This window comes from Octopus sinensis, linkage group LG7 (assembly GCF_006345805.1).
Source record: "Octopus sinensis linkage group LG7, ASM634580v1, whole genome shotgun sequence".
NCBI lineage: Eukaryota > Metazoa > Mollusca > Cephalopoda > Octopoda > Octopodidae > Octopus > Octopus sinensis.
In genome coordinates, this window is record NC_043003.1 from 90,020,405 (window position 1) to 90,036,189 (window position 15,785).

The 15,785-nt window shown below is 33.8% G+C and overlaps 1 protein-coding gene across 2 annotated transcripts in view; it reads right to left on the reverse strand.

Moving 5' to 3' along the window:
* Positions 1-4,073: 4,073 nt before the first annotated feature.
* The window catches only part of LOC115213795 (protein flightless-1 homolog), a 76,449-nt gene continuing 64,737 nt past the window's right edge, over positions 4,074-15,785 (reverse strand). For both annotated transcript variants that reach the window (XM_029782654.2, XM_029782653.2), the window contains 6 exons: positions 14,933-14,970; positions 11,959-12,082; positions 10,119-10,208; positions 8,527-8,619; positions 7,830-7,943; positions 4,074-5,162 (listed from right to left, as the gene is read on the reverse strand). In XM_029782654.2, coding sequence (XP_029638514.1) covers positions 5,028-5,162; positions 7,830-7,943; positions 8,527-8,619; positions 10,119-10,208; positions 11,959-12,082; positions 14,933-14,970 — 594 coding nt within the window. In that variant the 3' untranslated portion in view covers positions 4,074-5,027. The remainder of the gene's footprint in view (positions 5,163-7,829; positions 7,944-8,526; positions 8,620-10,118; positions 10,209-11,958; positions 12,083-14,932; positions 14,971-15,785) is intronic.

The window sequence follows — 15,785 nt, forward strand, 5'->3', positions numbered from 1 at the left end:
ATATATATATATATATATATATATATGTATATATATATATATATATGTATAGGTCTATATGTATACATGTATATGTATACATATACATATATATGTATAGATGTATATGTATACATGTATGTGTAGATGTATATATAGATGTACATGGAATATGTACACATAGAGATACACATATATACATGCATATAAATTATGGCGGCGAGCTGGTAGAAACGTTAGCACGCCAGGTGAAATGCATAGCTGTATTTTCTTTGCCGTTATGTTCTGAGTTCAAATTCTGCCAAGGTTGACTTTGCCTTTCATCCTTTCGGGGTCGATTAAATAATTACCAGTTACGTAAAATTATGAAACAGGTCTGTTGATCCCAAATTCTTTGTAAACTAAATATATCTCCTTCTGTGTATATATATACTACCAAAATATGATTTTTTTGAACTTATAATTTTCTGTGTATATATATAGATACTTCCAAACAAACATGATTTCTAATGAAATCCTAATATTTTTTATGAACTTTTTAATAATTTCTCAAGATTTTTTCTGTAAACGGTTTTTAACATGTTCTTATTATTATCAAAGAATGTATATATGTATTGTAATATTTTGTGACAACCAGTACCTAACACAACAAAGCTTTTTTATGTTACTTTTGACAATCTTTTTCTAAATAAGTGAAACCGGTCAAGTGAATAAACATCTTTTAAATTTCATTTTCAAACCTTCTTTCATATATATATATATATATATATGCAGACACATATACAATAAGCTTCTTGTAGCCTCTGTCTATGAAATCTACTCACAAGGCTTTGATTCACTTGAGGCTATAGTAGAAGATACTTGCCCAAGGTGTCATGCAGTGGGACTGAACCTGAAATCATGTGATTGGGAAGTGAACTATTTCACTGCATAGCCATGCCAATGAATGTGTAATGTCTATCTGTCCCATAAACTTGTGTGATGAAAAATCATTTGTTTTATCATTCCTGATTAGAGCTACCTATCAATGGAGTGGTCAACCCTATTGTTCCCAGTATATTTGCAATCCTGAAAGGTGGAAAATAAGCAGAGGCATGTTACAATTGCAAGACTACTTCAAAGGTGAAACAAGAACACCAGCAGTGAGTTTTGAATTTCATGAAACATGAGCTGTATATATAATTTAATATTTTGTCAACACAACCATTTTTATCTGAAATGGCTCCGGACAGAAATAGGAGATAAAATAATAAAATAGATTTAGTGTTAAATAAAAGTTATGTTTGTTATCTGTTGAGAAGGCTGTGACTTTCATAAGTGCCATTCATTGGAATCCTTTCCTGCATGTATTAGTGTGCATATGTGTTTGTGTCTGCATTGATTCTATTGGCCACTCAGTTATAATGATTAAGCATCAGAGGAACAGAGCATTTCTTATGACAAATCAAGAGATGTGTCATCAAAAACAAATAAGCTGAGTTATAAAAATAACAATAAAACAAAGAGAAGAGAATGAAGCCTATCCACAGCAGCAAGTTGTTTCCATACCAATCATTAATTTATAGTTTTTTGTTGTCAGTATTGCAGTGATACAATCTGACTAATATAGGGTCCCCAGAATAATTATCTCCACTTCCCTTATTACTTGACACTAACACTTTTGTTGCTTTCTGTTTTTCTTCTTTAGCCTATTCTTTATGTTTTCTTTGTTTAGTTGTATTTAAAAAAAAATTAAAATATTCTTTTTATTTCCTACTGGCAAAAAAGATTGGATCTGTTCAGTTTTACTCATAGATCTTTTAATTATTTGTTTTAACTAAACAGTTTGAAACTTTGTATACTAGTGTAATTTCTCATGCTCAACACGAGAGAACAAAAAAAAAAGAAGGGTTTATGCAACAAAAATAAAATAGAAAAGAGTGGTGACATTTAGTAGAGATTACCCGGAAGTTGTTCCTCTTCAATTACCATCGCAAGCAGCAGTAGATTTCTTCAAATGAATACATGTTGATTGGTTAAAATTACCCAAATACAACTTTAACACGAAATAACTTCTAAAATCTGAAATTTTGTCAAAAATATTGAAAGTAAACTGTGTTGAGTGTGAGAAATAACTGTTTAGTTAAAAAAATATAATTAAAAAATCTGTGAGCAAAACAGAACAGATCCAAAAAATTAAAAGTGTTGGTTGCACTACAACTTCTGGTGAAATCATAGGAGTGTCACATTGGAATATACAGTGTGCCTTGGCCAGTTTTAGATATGACTGAGTCTATTCTTCTTTAGGGTCTACCACACACCTGATTTCTTCCATAGACACAGATAGAAAATACAAAAAAAGAAGAGTGAATCCTAATGATAGGACTGGTACTCTATCAACGTTCATCATCATCATAATATAGCATCTGTTTTCCATGCTGACATGGATATGATGGTTTGAATGGAGCTAGTAAGCCAAAGAGCTGCATCAGGTTCCATTTGTCTATTTTGGTTTGGTTTCTATGGCTTGATGCTCTTCTTAATGTCAACCACTCCATAGAGTATACTGGCAGTCTTTTACATGTCACTGGCATGGTTTTCCTATCATGTATCACTGGCATAGGTGCCTTCCATGTGTCACTGCCACAACTATAGTTAGTTTGACATGTCATCTCAAGTATAGCAAATCACCAGAAATCTGTTACTGCTTCCATGAGACACAACATCTGAAGAACTTGGAAGAATAAATGCAAAGTTGAACACTGCAGCATTTGAATGTAGTGCAGAGAACCAGAATAAATGCTGCAAGGCCATCTAGTTGATGCTTTAACAACTCAGCCAAATTACCAGTTGATAATGTTTACAATTAGGAGGACTGAAACTTTGAGAATCAAGTGTTTTTCACCAGGAATGTAGCTAAGTACCAATGATGGAATACTGTTGATTCAGAAGTTGCTACCTCAGTGACTTGGCTAGTTGTGACTATCTAATGTTTACAGCTTCTAGTTAAGTAGTCTTATGTTCTGAGTTCAAATATTGTTGTGGTTACCTTCAACTAGGGTTGATAACATAGGTATCAGTCAAATACTGAAGTCAATTCAATTCCCTGACCTTGAACACCACAAAATTTGTGTCTTTATTCATCATCATCATCATTTTAATATACACTTTTTCCATGCTTGCATAGGTTGGACAGAGTTATTGAGGCAGATGTCTTTCCCAAGGTGCTATACATTGGGACTGAACCTGAGATCACTTGGAAAGCAAGCTTCTTATCGAACCCAATTAATTTTAATTAATAAACCGTCTGCTCCTCTCTTGCCTATCTTTTATTACTATATTTATGTTGAAATACACTACCATTGATTTGATTTAATTTTGAAAATATTGAAGAATTTAGTACCACAGTCATAAATTAAACAAATGTATACATAAATCTAAGAAATTTTGATGTAAAGTTTTAACTTAGGTCACTTTAAAGCTGGAATTTAAGTTTGTATCATAGAACCAGAGGTGGTTTCAGGCAGGTTGAATGTCAAAAGGGTTAAACAACAACAAGAAGTAAAATGTAAGATCTTGTTTTATTATCTCAAATAAAACTGTGTAACAATAATAATGGGGAGGGAAAAAGAAAACATTAGAAACATAAAAAAAAACCAAAAGAAAAACCGAAATGAGCAGAAGTTAAAAAGAAATATTCCACATTAAAATGAAATGGATATTAAAACGAAATATTGTATCATGCATTAGTTACTGTGTTTATAGTTACACATTAATTCTGCAGTTTGCTGCTTTTGGTTGTATTAATGTTGTGACACCAATCAACAGAACTATGGCCACATCATGCAATCACAGAAGGCATATAAAGTTTAAGTATCAATGCAACCAACAGTTGTTGCTAGCTTAGCTCACATCTCTCTCAACACATCAGCAACACGATCCTGTATAACAAATGTATACATAAATCTAAGTTTTCAACAAAATCATTCAGCAATACACACATACGTGTACACACTCATATACACATTAATCTCCAGAAAAGAAATATACATACATAATGTATTATATATGTATAACTATTGTGAGTTTTTAGAGTTAGGCATTAAGCCTTAGGCAAGTAGAGTTGTTTTGTAAGGAAGCAGTGTAAGGGTCACAATACAATATGGACATTAGTAATGTTTGACACCTTACCTGCTTCTTCTAATGTTAACATTTCTTTTTAAAGAAAACAATTAATGCCTGTCTGCCATGCTCAATGTAATTAATTAATTAGTCATGCTACAAACAGCCAACTTATCACAATAAATATATAAGAGAAGATGCAGCCATGTATAATTGCTGACATCATAATTGTCACCACCACCATCATTATAATCGTCAACACAACGCTTTTGTTACTCCAATCGAATGATTGTTCAAGCAACAAGTTTCATTGCATACATACATACATACATGCATGCATACACATTCATGGTTTTGATATTGTTAAATTTTCCAAATATATTTTTATTTATGTAGAAATTATCATTGCTTATATTCCTTTCACCATTAGCATAATTATCACAATAATAATCATTAATACCACTATTCAAATAATTAAACAAACAAACAAGCAGTTCACAGTTTTTACTAAAGTTTCAAACCCAAGGAGAATTGCCAAGATACTCAGTATTGTCAATGACTGGTCTGGTATTGCCATCTTCACATCAACCACTCAGAAATAACAACTGTCAGACACCAGCCTAGATAGTACTGTTATAAACACACATGCACGCACTATATACAGACATATATATTGTGTGTGTGCATATGCACACACACACACACACATAAAGGGTTTCAACAAAGCTACTAAATTATGCAATGCAACTTTTTTAATAAGCATTTTCAGTCTATTTGCAGTCTGCACATTTAATAACAGTTTATCTCATTTGAGAATGATTAAATCTCCAAACTGCAAGAGACTATGAACATTCACATCACATATGTATGTATATATATATATATAAATACATATATATGTCAACTGTACAATTATATTTGTTCTTGGTAGAACAGCAGCAAAAAATTCAACTCAAAACCTCTTTGTATTTAGACCAACCATGGAAACACTTGGTAAACTTTTTGTTTTCACGATATTTGGGAGCAAACAATAGGACACGCTTGTGGTCAGGCTGCTTATTGCGCATGTGTTGTATGTACACCTGGAAAAGTTGAAAATATACTTCATGTAAATAATAATAATAATGGTGGTTTCAAATTTTGGTACAAGGCCAGTCATTTCAAGGGAGGGAGTAAGTCATTTACATCAACCAGCAACAGCAACAATCCTTTCTACTACAGGCACAAGGCCTGAAATTTTTGGGGAGTGAGGGCCTATCAATTATATCGACCCCAGTATGCAACTGGTACTTAATTTATCTACTCCAAAAGGACGAAAAGCAAATTCAACCTCGGCGAGATTTGAACTCAAATGCCGCTAAGCATTTTCCCCAGCATGCTAACGATTCTGCCAGCTTGCCCCCTTCTAAATAATAATAGTAATCTTTTCTACTAGAGGCACATGGCCTAAAATTTGGTGAAAGGAGATAGTTGATAACATTGACCCCCAGTACTCAACTGGTACTTATTTCATCAGCCCCCAAAAGATAAAAGGCAAAATCATGGCTGAATTTGAATTCAGAATGTGAAGATAGACAAAATGCTGTTAAACTTTTAGCCCTGTGTGCTAACAGTTCTGCTAGCTTGCCACCTTAATAATAATCCTTTCTATTAAAGGCACAATGCCCGAAATTTGTGGGGAGGAAACTAGTTGATTACACTGACCCCAGTATTTCACTGGTACTTAATTTATTAACCCACTGAAAGGATGAAAGGCAAAGCTGATGTTGATGGAAAAGTCAGAATGTAGCGATGAATTAAAAGCCATTAATAATAATAATAATGATAATAATAATAATATACAATTTTTATATACAGGGTGCTTAAGATATTTGAGGACAGATTTATGTCATATGCTATGAGAATAAAAATAAACCTTTGCTATAATGTTATACAATAAAGTCACCTTCAGCAACTGCTTCTATATGAGATCTAAATCATCTACATGCTCGAATCAAGTGGTCTTGGTTCATTCTGGACATTACTCTGACTATGGCAGCTTACAAAGAATCTTTGGTGTTATGGTGTGTTTATTGACCTCTCTCTCAACATGTTCCACATGTAATGGTCCAATGGGTTGAGATCCAGGGAATTAGGAGGCCAAATGTTAGGGGTTGTGTGATCATGAAAATTTTCAGCTATCCATTCCTGTGTTACTAGAGCCTTGTGTGATAGAGCAGAGTCTTACTGAAACACATAGAGCCTTCTATTAAATACTGTCTATCCAGGGCTTAACAATTATTTCCAGCTCCTCAATGTAGGTGGCAGAGTTAACTCTAGGCCTTGTGGAAAGAAGTAAGGCAGCATCACATGTCCTTTAACTCTGGAATCTTTGAGTGATCTTATTTTCCTGAACTCTGGTAAACACTAAGCCATGAAAACTGTTGAAAGAACATTGCACTGTGGATCAATTTAAATATGGGGTATCTTCCTATTAGCAGCTTGCAGTATTCTGTTTCACAGCTGCAGCTTTCATTTCCCTTTCTCCACATTGAGTTCTCAGTTGTGCCTAACAGTCATTTCATCATCACTGTTCTTTTGTAACCTTTGATTCTGAGCTGACTTAGTAGTTGGCCCATGGAGGCTACAACAAACCTCATACGCTAACTTCCACTACTTGTACTATGCAACGATACCCTTCTTCTGTCACATCCTTCACAAGATCATCATATTTCCTCGTCTTATATTGGTGTTGTTTATCTACTCAGCTCTCATATACTTATTCTGTTGCAGACAATACTTACAATATATTGCTATAGACAATATCTACAACAGACTGCTAAAGACAATGTCATAAGTATATACTGTAGATACTACCTGTACATATATGACAGAGTATAGGTTGCAGGTATGTCTTTTTAGTTAAGTGTGCTTCCTAACCACATGATTTCAGGTTCTCACGCACACATATATCTGTATGTATGTTTGTACTTCCTTGTTTTGACATTGTGTGATTGTTGTGGGTGAATGTCATCAATTTCCAATATTCTGTGAAATCATTCTTGGTTTTGGGGAAATATTAACCTTGCTTGGTATCCAGCCATAGATAATTTACCTCAATAAACTCCATCCAACCCATGCAAGCTTGGAAAAGTGGATGTGAAAATGGTATATATGAGTACAAATGTTGAGCGATAAGTAGGGATGGTGGGAAAGAGTAGGTGACAACTGTAAAGACTGAATAGGGTTGAATAATGTCCAACCTATGCCAGCATGGAACATGGATAGTAAATGATGATTACAATGATATATGTATGTGCATTTCTGTATCTTTGTTTACATTTGCACTCTATGGAAGTTGTGAACAAGGAGCAGTGTAGTTGCTGTCAATTCTCCTGCCAAGAAATTGTACACTTGCTTCGTGTTTTTGAAGATGTGTAAAACAAGGGATCCCTCCTGTACTTGAAAAACAAGCAAGGGTTAGTGACAGGAATGACATCTGGCTTTAAAATTATGCCTTCATAATGTATTCATTTAACCCATGTTACCATGGAAAACAACGAATGTATAAATGAATTAATGAATCATGCAGCATCATTAGAAGTTCTAAAAATCTAAGGTTTGTAGCAAAGGAAATGTTTTTTTATCAGTTTGTTTATGATGCAGTGAGATAAAATTTATTGTGAAATTGTTTATGAATTGTGTATAAAACAAAGTTGAAACAAAATAAAATTAGGATTTGTAAATGAAAGAAAGCCATAATATGTCACCTGTGCACTCTTGAAGGCTAACTTAATTTCAACATCACTGGTTTTACGACCAACCCAGAGGAATACATTTTCTCCATTGTCAAGGATCATGACATCATCATCTGCCAAATCATCCTGCAATTTAAGATAATTAAGTCATAAATTGTTCTCAAAAATTTTTTTTTTTCTGATGACAGCTGAATAAAATTTAAAATTATATAAAATAGACTTTTTAACTCATACAGAAACAAAGATATTGTTTCTGTCTATCTATACACACACACACAGCTTTTATCTTTTATTTGTATCAATCATTGGACTGCGACCATGCTGGGGCACTAGCTTTAAGGTTCTATTGAACAAGTCAACCCAAGTACTTATTTTAACCATGGAGAAATATTACCTTGCTTGGAAAATAAATGGATGTTGGCAACTAGAAGACTATCCAGCAATAGATAATCTGCCCCAACATATTTCATCTAACCCATATATAAGCAAGGAAAAGTGGATATTAAAACGATAATGATCTACTAGTGTTAAATGAAATTAAGTAGGTGTATGATATTTTACAAACTGAGTAAAATACAAATCTATTGTATATTTATCATAGCAGAATTTTAGTTCGTGCTACAAGTTAACAAATCACTTGCTAGAAATGATATAAACATTTTAATATGTTTCTGTGATATAACTATTATAAGTTTCATTTGCATTTTACCTGACAAAAGTCGGCACACTTCTCTGATACAGTAAAATAGCCTTTGTCATTTGAGCAGCGGAAAAGACGTGCATACTGCATGAAAGTTGCACTCTGAAATGAAAAAAATCCGAAACTTTAGTCTCTACAAACTGAAAATAATAATTTATTCTTAATAAAAAGTTTGATAAATATTGAAAGAGGATTTTTTTTTTGAAAATCAAAATGTAAATAAGCTAAATACCAAGTAATTAACAGGAACAATCCATGGAAGTTCTTGGAAACTGGGATTATCCAAAGAGACCAACTGGGACTACGTATAGAAACTACAGCTATCTATGGAAACTAACAGGGACTGTCTATAGAAACTGACTGGGACCATCTATGGAAAACCTCTGAAAATGATATTTGATTTATACTTTTATTTAACTTTATAAAAGATTTAATCTGACTTTATAATTAAGGGCAAATCACTTTGCTAGAGCTCATCTCACTTCAAGTCATATTTAACGAAAATAACTGAACTCACAGATAATGACAAAATGGATGTGAAAGTACAACAGCTCTGAGGAATTCAATCTCAGACCAAGTTCTCTGAAATTTGCCACCTTCAGATTGTGATAGTTTTTTGTTTTTTTTTTAAAACAATATATGATAATAGAAAGAAACTAATAAACAAACATTTTGTATCCACTCCAAAGGACAGCACTATGGGGTTACTGGATGATAGGCCAAACTTAATCTGACATCACTCCTATAATTGTGCTTAGTGACTATATAGCACACACCTGCTGTGTTATTGCAATGATTACAGAGGATTTCATGAAGTTTTAGAAGGAAGATTGTATATAGTCAGACATAACTCATGAACTATGTAGCAATACTGGTTTTTGAAATGGAGATAAATGTTAATTTGTTTTGTCATCTGTTGTTTATCATGACATCAAGACAAGGTAAATTTTTGTTGCTGTTGTTGTTGTAAACTCTTAGCCTTTTCCTATTCCATTGTGTAAATAGATTGAGTCATGTGTGATTATTATAAATGCTGGCACTGGATGGAAAGACTGTTTTCCAGAATTGGAATTTACATTCCATCATATCTATATATCTTATACACAAGTGAATTAGAGTCATTAATACTTTATGATCAGCATATAATCAGCCTTACTGACTTCAGGGCAAGGGAATGGATTGTGACGACAGTCATTTATTTCCAAGGTGGAGTAGTAGTCAGGAGAACAACTGAACTTAAGTTATATATAGACTCATTTAACTCTTTTAGTTAATCAACGAACTGAGACTACCCTTGATTCTATGACACAAAGGTTATGTTTAAAGTGATCTAATTTAAAATTTTCCACCTAAGTTTTATATTAATTTGTTATAAATAACAGGTTAATAATGAAAGTTATTTTACTAAGTTCTTAGTTCTTCATTATTTCCAAAATTAATTGAAGCAGGGGGAGTGCAAGGTTAAATAAGAATTTATCACCTAATTTATGAAACTCATTGTACACAGGAGAGAGAGAGAGAGAGAGAGAGAGAGAGAGAGCAATTACATAACATTTCCAATTCAAAGTAGAATATCAAAATAAAAATATTCAGATACTAACTCTTTCATAAGGTTTACGACCTCCAATGCCAACCCAGAAGAAGTTTTCAGGTTCTTCTCCTTCATTAATCATTTGAATTGTAAAGTTTTCCTGCAACATAACAACATTCAAAGTCATCAATCTAAGTCACTGAATCAAAGTCATTGAAGAACAATCTCCTCCCTCAAAGATATTCATCACCATTATCACAGCCATAATACAGAGCTGGTGAAAATATACCAAAAGTTTTGCACTGTGAATTCTTATAACATATTTACTACATAAGTGTAAATTCTCTCTCAAGTTAATTAGCAAGATAAGTATAAACCTGAGGAAAACTATTAACAGTTTGTACTGTGAATCCTTACAACACCAAGTATAGATTGTGCAAAATAGATTTTTCAGTGGTGTATAGATTGTCGTTGTATACAATTCCCTTATCTCCAGAATCTGATGCATTTCAGTTGTAAAATCTGATGGCAATTTCCATCTGATATTTAAGGTGAAATATCATGTAAGTTATAAAATTCCGACTTTCAATGATTTGGCATAGGTAAAATGGTTTTAGAGTAGTGGTAAATAACATGACTAATGTTGATTTCTTCACTTTTTCTGTGACGAAACTGCAATTACTTACTGTACAACATTTCACAAGCCCATCAAGCATTATTGTGTCACACTGCTGGCAAACTATTAGATGAAACTAGATGTTTGTTGTTAATGTTCATTGTTCCATGCTAAAAGGTACTGTTTAATGCATTGTCTGTTGCTAACCCTGTTTTACAAGAGAACTCTTATTTTATGCTTTGGAAGTCACAAAGCTAGTGGATGATTTGCTTACAGAAGAATCGATTATACCCTTAATTGTAGCTTAGCATATTTCCATTGAAGCACAAATACAAACACACACACACACACACACTCACATAGAATGAACTTTTTTCAATTTGTCTACCAAATCTACTCATAAAGCTTTAGCTGTAGCAGAAGACACTTGCTCAAGGTGTCACACAGTGGAACTGCATCTGGAACCAGGCGACAAATGTCTTCTACTATGGCCCAAAGCAAAACAAAGCCTTGTAAATGAATTTCATAGACAGAAACTGAAAAAAGTTGTTGTGTGTGTTTACATTTATGCTTTACAAAAGTCGCTACAAGGTGGCAGGGTTGTTGTCACTTCAGTCTACAAACTATCCGCTCACTTTGCACCTTCATAGATGTGACATTAAATCTCTTACTTGACAAGCAGGTCAGGATTAATGACAAGAAGAGCATCTGGCTGTAAAACAATGCCTTAATAATATATTCATCTAACCAATGCAGGCATAGAAAAAGAAATGTAAAAGCAAACTAACTGACACTCGGTCACTTATGATGATGTGGGTTCCAGTTGATCTGATCAACAGAACAGCTTGCTCGTGAGATTAACATGCAAGTGGGTGAGCACTCCAGACATGCCTACCCCTTCACATACTTCTCAGAGAGATTCAGCATGACACGGAGTGTGACAAAGCTGGACCCTTTGAAATACAAGTACTACTCATTTTTGCCAGCTGAGTGGACTGCAGCACAGTGAAATAAAGTGTTTTGCTCTAGGGCACAACATGCTGCTAGGAATTGAACTCTCAAGCCGAATACCTTAACCACCAAGCCATGTGCAAACTAAAAGAAAATAAAAAGACACATGGGTGACTTGCATGGACTGTGGTGGTGCAAGCAAACAGTCACTCATTAAGATGAGCGAAGATAGTTATTGCAGTAATACAAAGAATATGGATATTTATAATGGAAAAAAAAAAGACAAATAGCAAAAAAAAAAAAACAACATAAAAACAAGCAAAAATCACCCAGATGCACTTACTTTGAACATATTGTAAGCATTTTGTTCAGCTAATCTTGCCTCTTCATGATCAGCTTTAGTCCCAATCCAAACATACACGATCCCTTGTAAATCTTCACTGGCAAATGGTACTTTTAGTATGTAACTGAAGAGAAAGAAACAAAATATTTCTAAATTGTGAAATATTTTCAATTTTTTCAATTACATTTTTTTCCCAATCCACCATCATTGTAATAATTCTTTCCATGATTTCCTTTACGTTTCTATTCTCATTGCACTCACTGAAAACTAGATTTATAGCCAGAAGTGTTGTATAAATATATAGAGTAATTATGTTCACTGCTACAAGCAACTGTGCATTTTATAGGTGTTAAAATTAAGGAGAATAAAGTATATTTGCACTAACAGAACTGGCACTGTTGGTTAAAACAGTTGATCTGATCAATGGAACAGCCTGGTCATGAAATTAATGTGCAAGTGGTTGAGCACTCCACAGACATGTACCCTTAACGTAGTTCTAAGGGAGATTCAGTATGACACAGAAACACAGAGTGTGACAAGGCTGGCCCTTTGAAATACAAATGCTTACTCATTTTTGCCAGCTGAGTGGACTGCAGTAATGTGAAATAAAGTGTCTTGCTCAAGGACATGTCACCAGGAAATGAATTCCTGACCTTACGATCGTTACCCTATCCATTAAGCCACGTACCTACACTAACAGAGAGATATGTTTAAATGAACAAAATATCAATATCATTTTACATCCATTTTTCCCAACAAGTTTTTATTGTTCAAGTATTGGTTGAAAAAATTAAAAAAAGTCTCTACTCCTTTTTAATTATATATTTAGAAAAAAAAAGAACTTAAGATTTTTGTTTTCTACCTTCAGGAACTAGGAAAAAAAATTTTTTAATTAAAAATTTATTAAATTAAAACAATTTTAATTTTTTGAAATCAGAAGAATAATGCATTGAAAAGCAGTGTTTAAAATTCAATTCTCAAAAAAAAAAAAAAAAATAACCCATGAGCATTCAGATTACTCCATCAACCAAAATGCTTACCAATTCACATTTGTTTTGAACTAATCACATATTATCTTGAAGGTTTAAGATTTCAATGATGAGATTGTTTAGTTTCAGAATGACATTGTAGGACAGGTGCAAGAAGCTGGATGTAGCCAATTTGAACATAAAACAGAACATTTAGGGCTGATATGACTGGTTTAAATCCCTTCAGTCGCTTTTTGCTATATGTAAATTCATGGGACATAATCAACACTGACATTAATACATAGAGAGAAATTATGAATTTTTACCTTAATAAAAGGTAGTTTCTTTGCTATCAATGTTGCTTTTATTTTCTGATTACTTCATTTCATCAAAACTTTCCTGTATTTAACAAGACAGTGATCCATACACTCTCTAATGTGAATATATTTATGAAGTATAAATAAATGTTTAATATACTGTACACAGGTGCTGGCATGAGTGTGTGGTTGAGAAGCTTACTTCCCAACCACCTGGTTTTGGGTTCAGTTCCACTGTGTGGCACCTTGGGCAAATGTCTACTACAGCCCCAGTTTGACAGAAACCCTGTGAGTGGATTTGGTTGAGAAAAACTGAAAGAAGCCCTTCATATACATATACATGTGTTGCACAAGTGCATTTGTGCCTCTTCATCTTGACATCATGTAGAAGTTGTAAGTAGTGTCACCATCATACAAGTGATATCATTTGTTTTCAATTTTCAATGAAAACATGGGGAAATGTCACCCTGATTGGAAACAAGTGAGGGTTAGCAACAGGAAAGGCATCTGGCCATAGAAAATATACCTAATTGAATTCTATCACTATTTCTTTGCTCTTCGGTATATTCAATAACACACAACATAAGGCAGCAAGCTGGCAGAAACGTAAGCATGCTGGGCAAAATGCTTAGAGGTATTTCGCCTGTCTTTATGTTCTGAGTTCAAATTCCATTGAGGCCAGCTTTACTTTTCATCCTTTCGGGGTCGATAAATTAAGCACCAGTTGTGTACTGGAGTCAATCTAGTCAACTGGCACCCCTGCCCCAAAATTTTGGGCCTTGTGCCTAGAGTAGAAAAGAATAAGACAACTTTAACATCCATTTTTCATGTTGGCAAGGGTTGGATGGTTCAACCAGAGCTGGCAAGTTGGAGAGCTGCATCAGGTTCCAATTGTCTGTTTCGGCATGGTTTCTACGACTGGCTGCCCTTCCTAACACGACCAATGGGTGTTTTTAATGTAGCACAGGCTCGAGCGCTTTTACGTGACACTGGCACAAGTGTTTTTACATGGCACCAGCACAGAGCTTTTGGAAGCCAATCCTCTTCATTAGGGGGAGTAGCTTTAAAACTTCTGCTGTGGAGGACAGGTCTTCTTGAGCACAGCAAGGTTCCACATTAATCTTTCACCTTCAGTGCCCATGGTTTAATTTTTTAATGATTAGGGTGTCGGATGCATGATTGTAAAGTGTATGGTTTCAATTTCTAGAGAAAGTGGTGTTTGGTTTACTTGAATATAACACCTCATGTCACTCTAGTTCACCCATTTGTAAATAAATACCAGCAATAGCTGGAGATCAACCCTGTGGCAAAGTGACATCCCCTTCAGGGGGAGTATTGTATTCTTGGTTGCTTATATATATTGGTAACCAGGATTGACTATGGCCTGATTTGCCTGTAGGCTTATAACACAGTAAAGACCTGTGACTAATTATAATGATTTAAGCTATGTTATACATAAGTTATCATAAATGATCAATATAACTTACTTCAGGCCAGGCTGTCCCAAATGTTACCACACACATGGGATATGAAAAAAAAATGCTAATGCTTACTTCTTAGGCTTAAAAAAAAACGTGGAAAGAAAGTGCATATTAGACACAAATGAATACAGTAATCATTCAGCTTTTTTTCACATTTTGTTTATCGAGAAGGTAAAGTGCAATCTATATTAGCATTTTTAGAACTTACCAGAAATGTGAATTAAGTAGAGAGGCATCTGGCTTGATCTGTACAAAAAAATATAGAAAAAAGTTTTTATATAAAAGAAAAACCCTTTTTCATTGCTTATAAATAATTAAGGGAGTTTGATATGCTTTTAATTTTTAATACTGAAAGAATTACAATTGCAACAAATGATCATGTTGTATTAGACATTTTTCTTGATACATATTGAGTCATGTAACGAAGACTCATTTGAGGGAAATGTGCAAGTTATAATTTCAAATCTGTTGCAAGTAATTCATTAGCTCTCTAAACAGGATACGGCTCTGCATAGCCAATTTCAACTAACTATTGGATAAGGTATAAACTATTTTGAAAATATATGCAATAGACAGGCACTGAATCCAATAGAAAAGCCATTTTACATCAGTTTAATGCAACAATTCAGAATTAAGTACAACCTTCTCTTAGGTATATGGAAACTTATCAAATTATTATACATTAATTAGACAATGAAATAGGCCAGCTGACAAAGCATAAGTACTAAATCATATTTGGGAGTCTTAGAAGTTTTGTTGTGTATCAGGGTAACACCATTTATGCTATAAGAAGTTTTGTTGGGTGTAAGAGCAACACCTTTATATATAAAGTTTTGTTGTGCAAAAGGGCAACCCCCTTAATTTACATGCCTTAGTTCATATAACAGTCAGGAAAAATACGAAATAATATCTGCAATAGGCTATCATCATTTGAGGGAAATGTATTTTTGTCCATTTTGTGCCACGAAACCAGAGCTAAACACTATTTTCAAGGCTGAGATGACATGTACTATTTACAACTTTAAACATGTCTAAATGAAACCAACATATGAATGAATAAC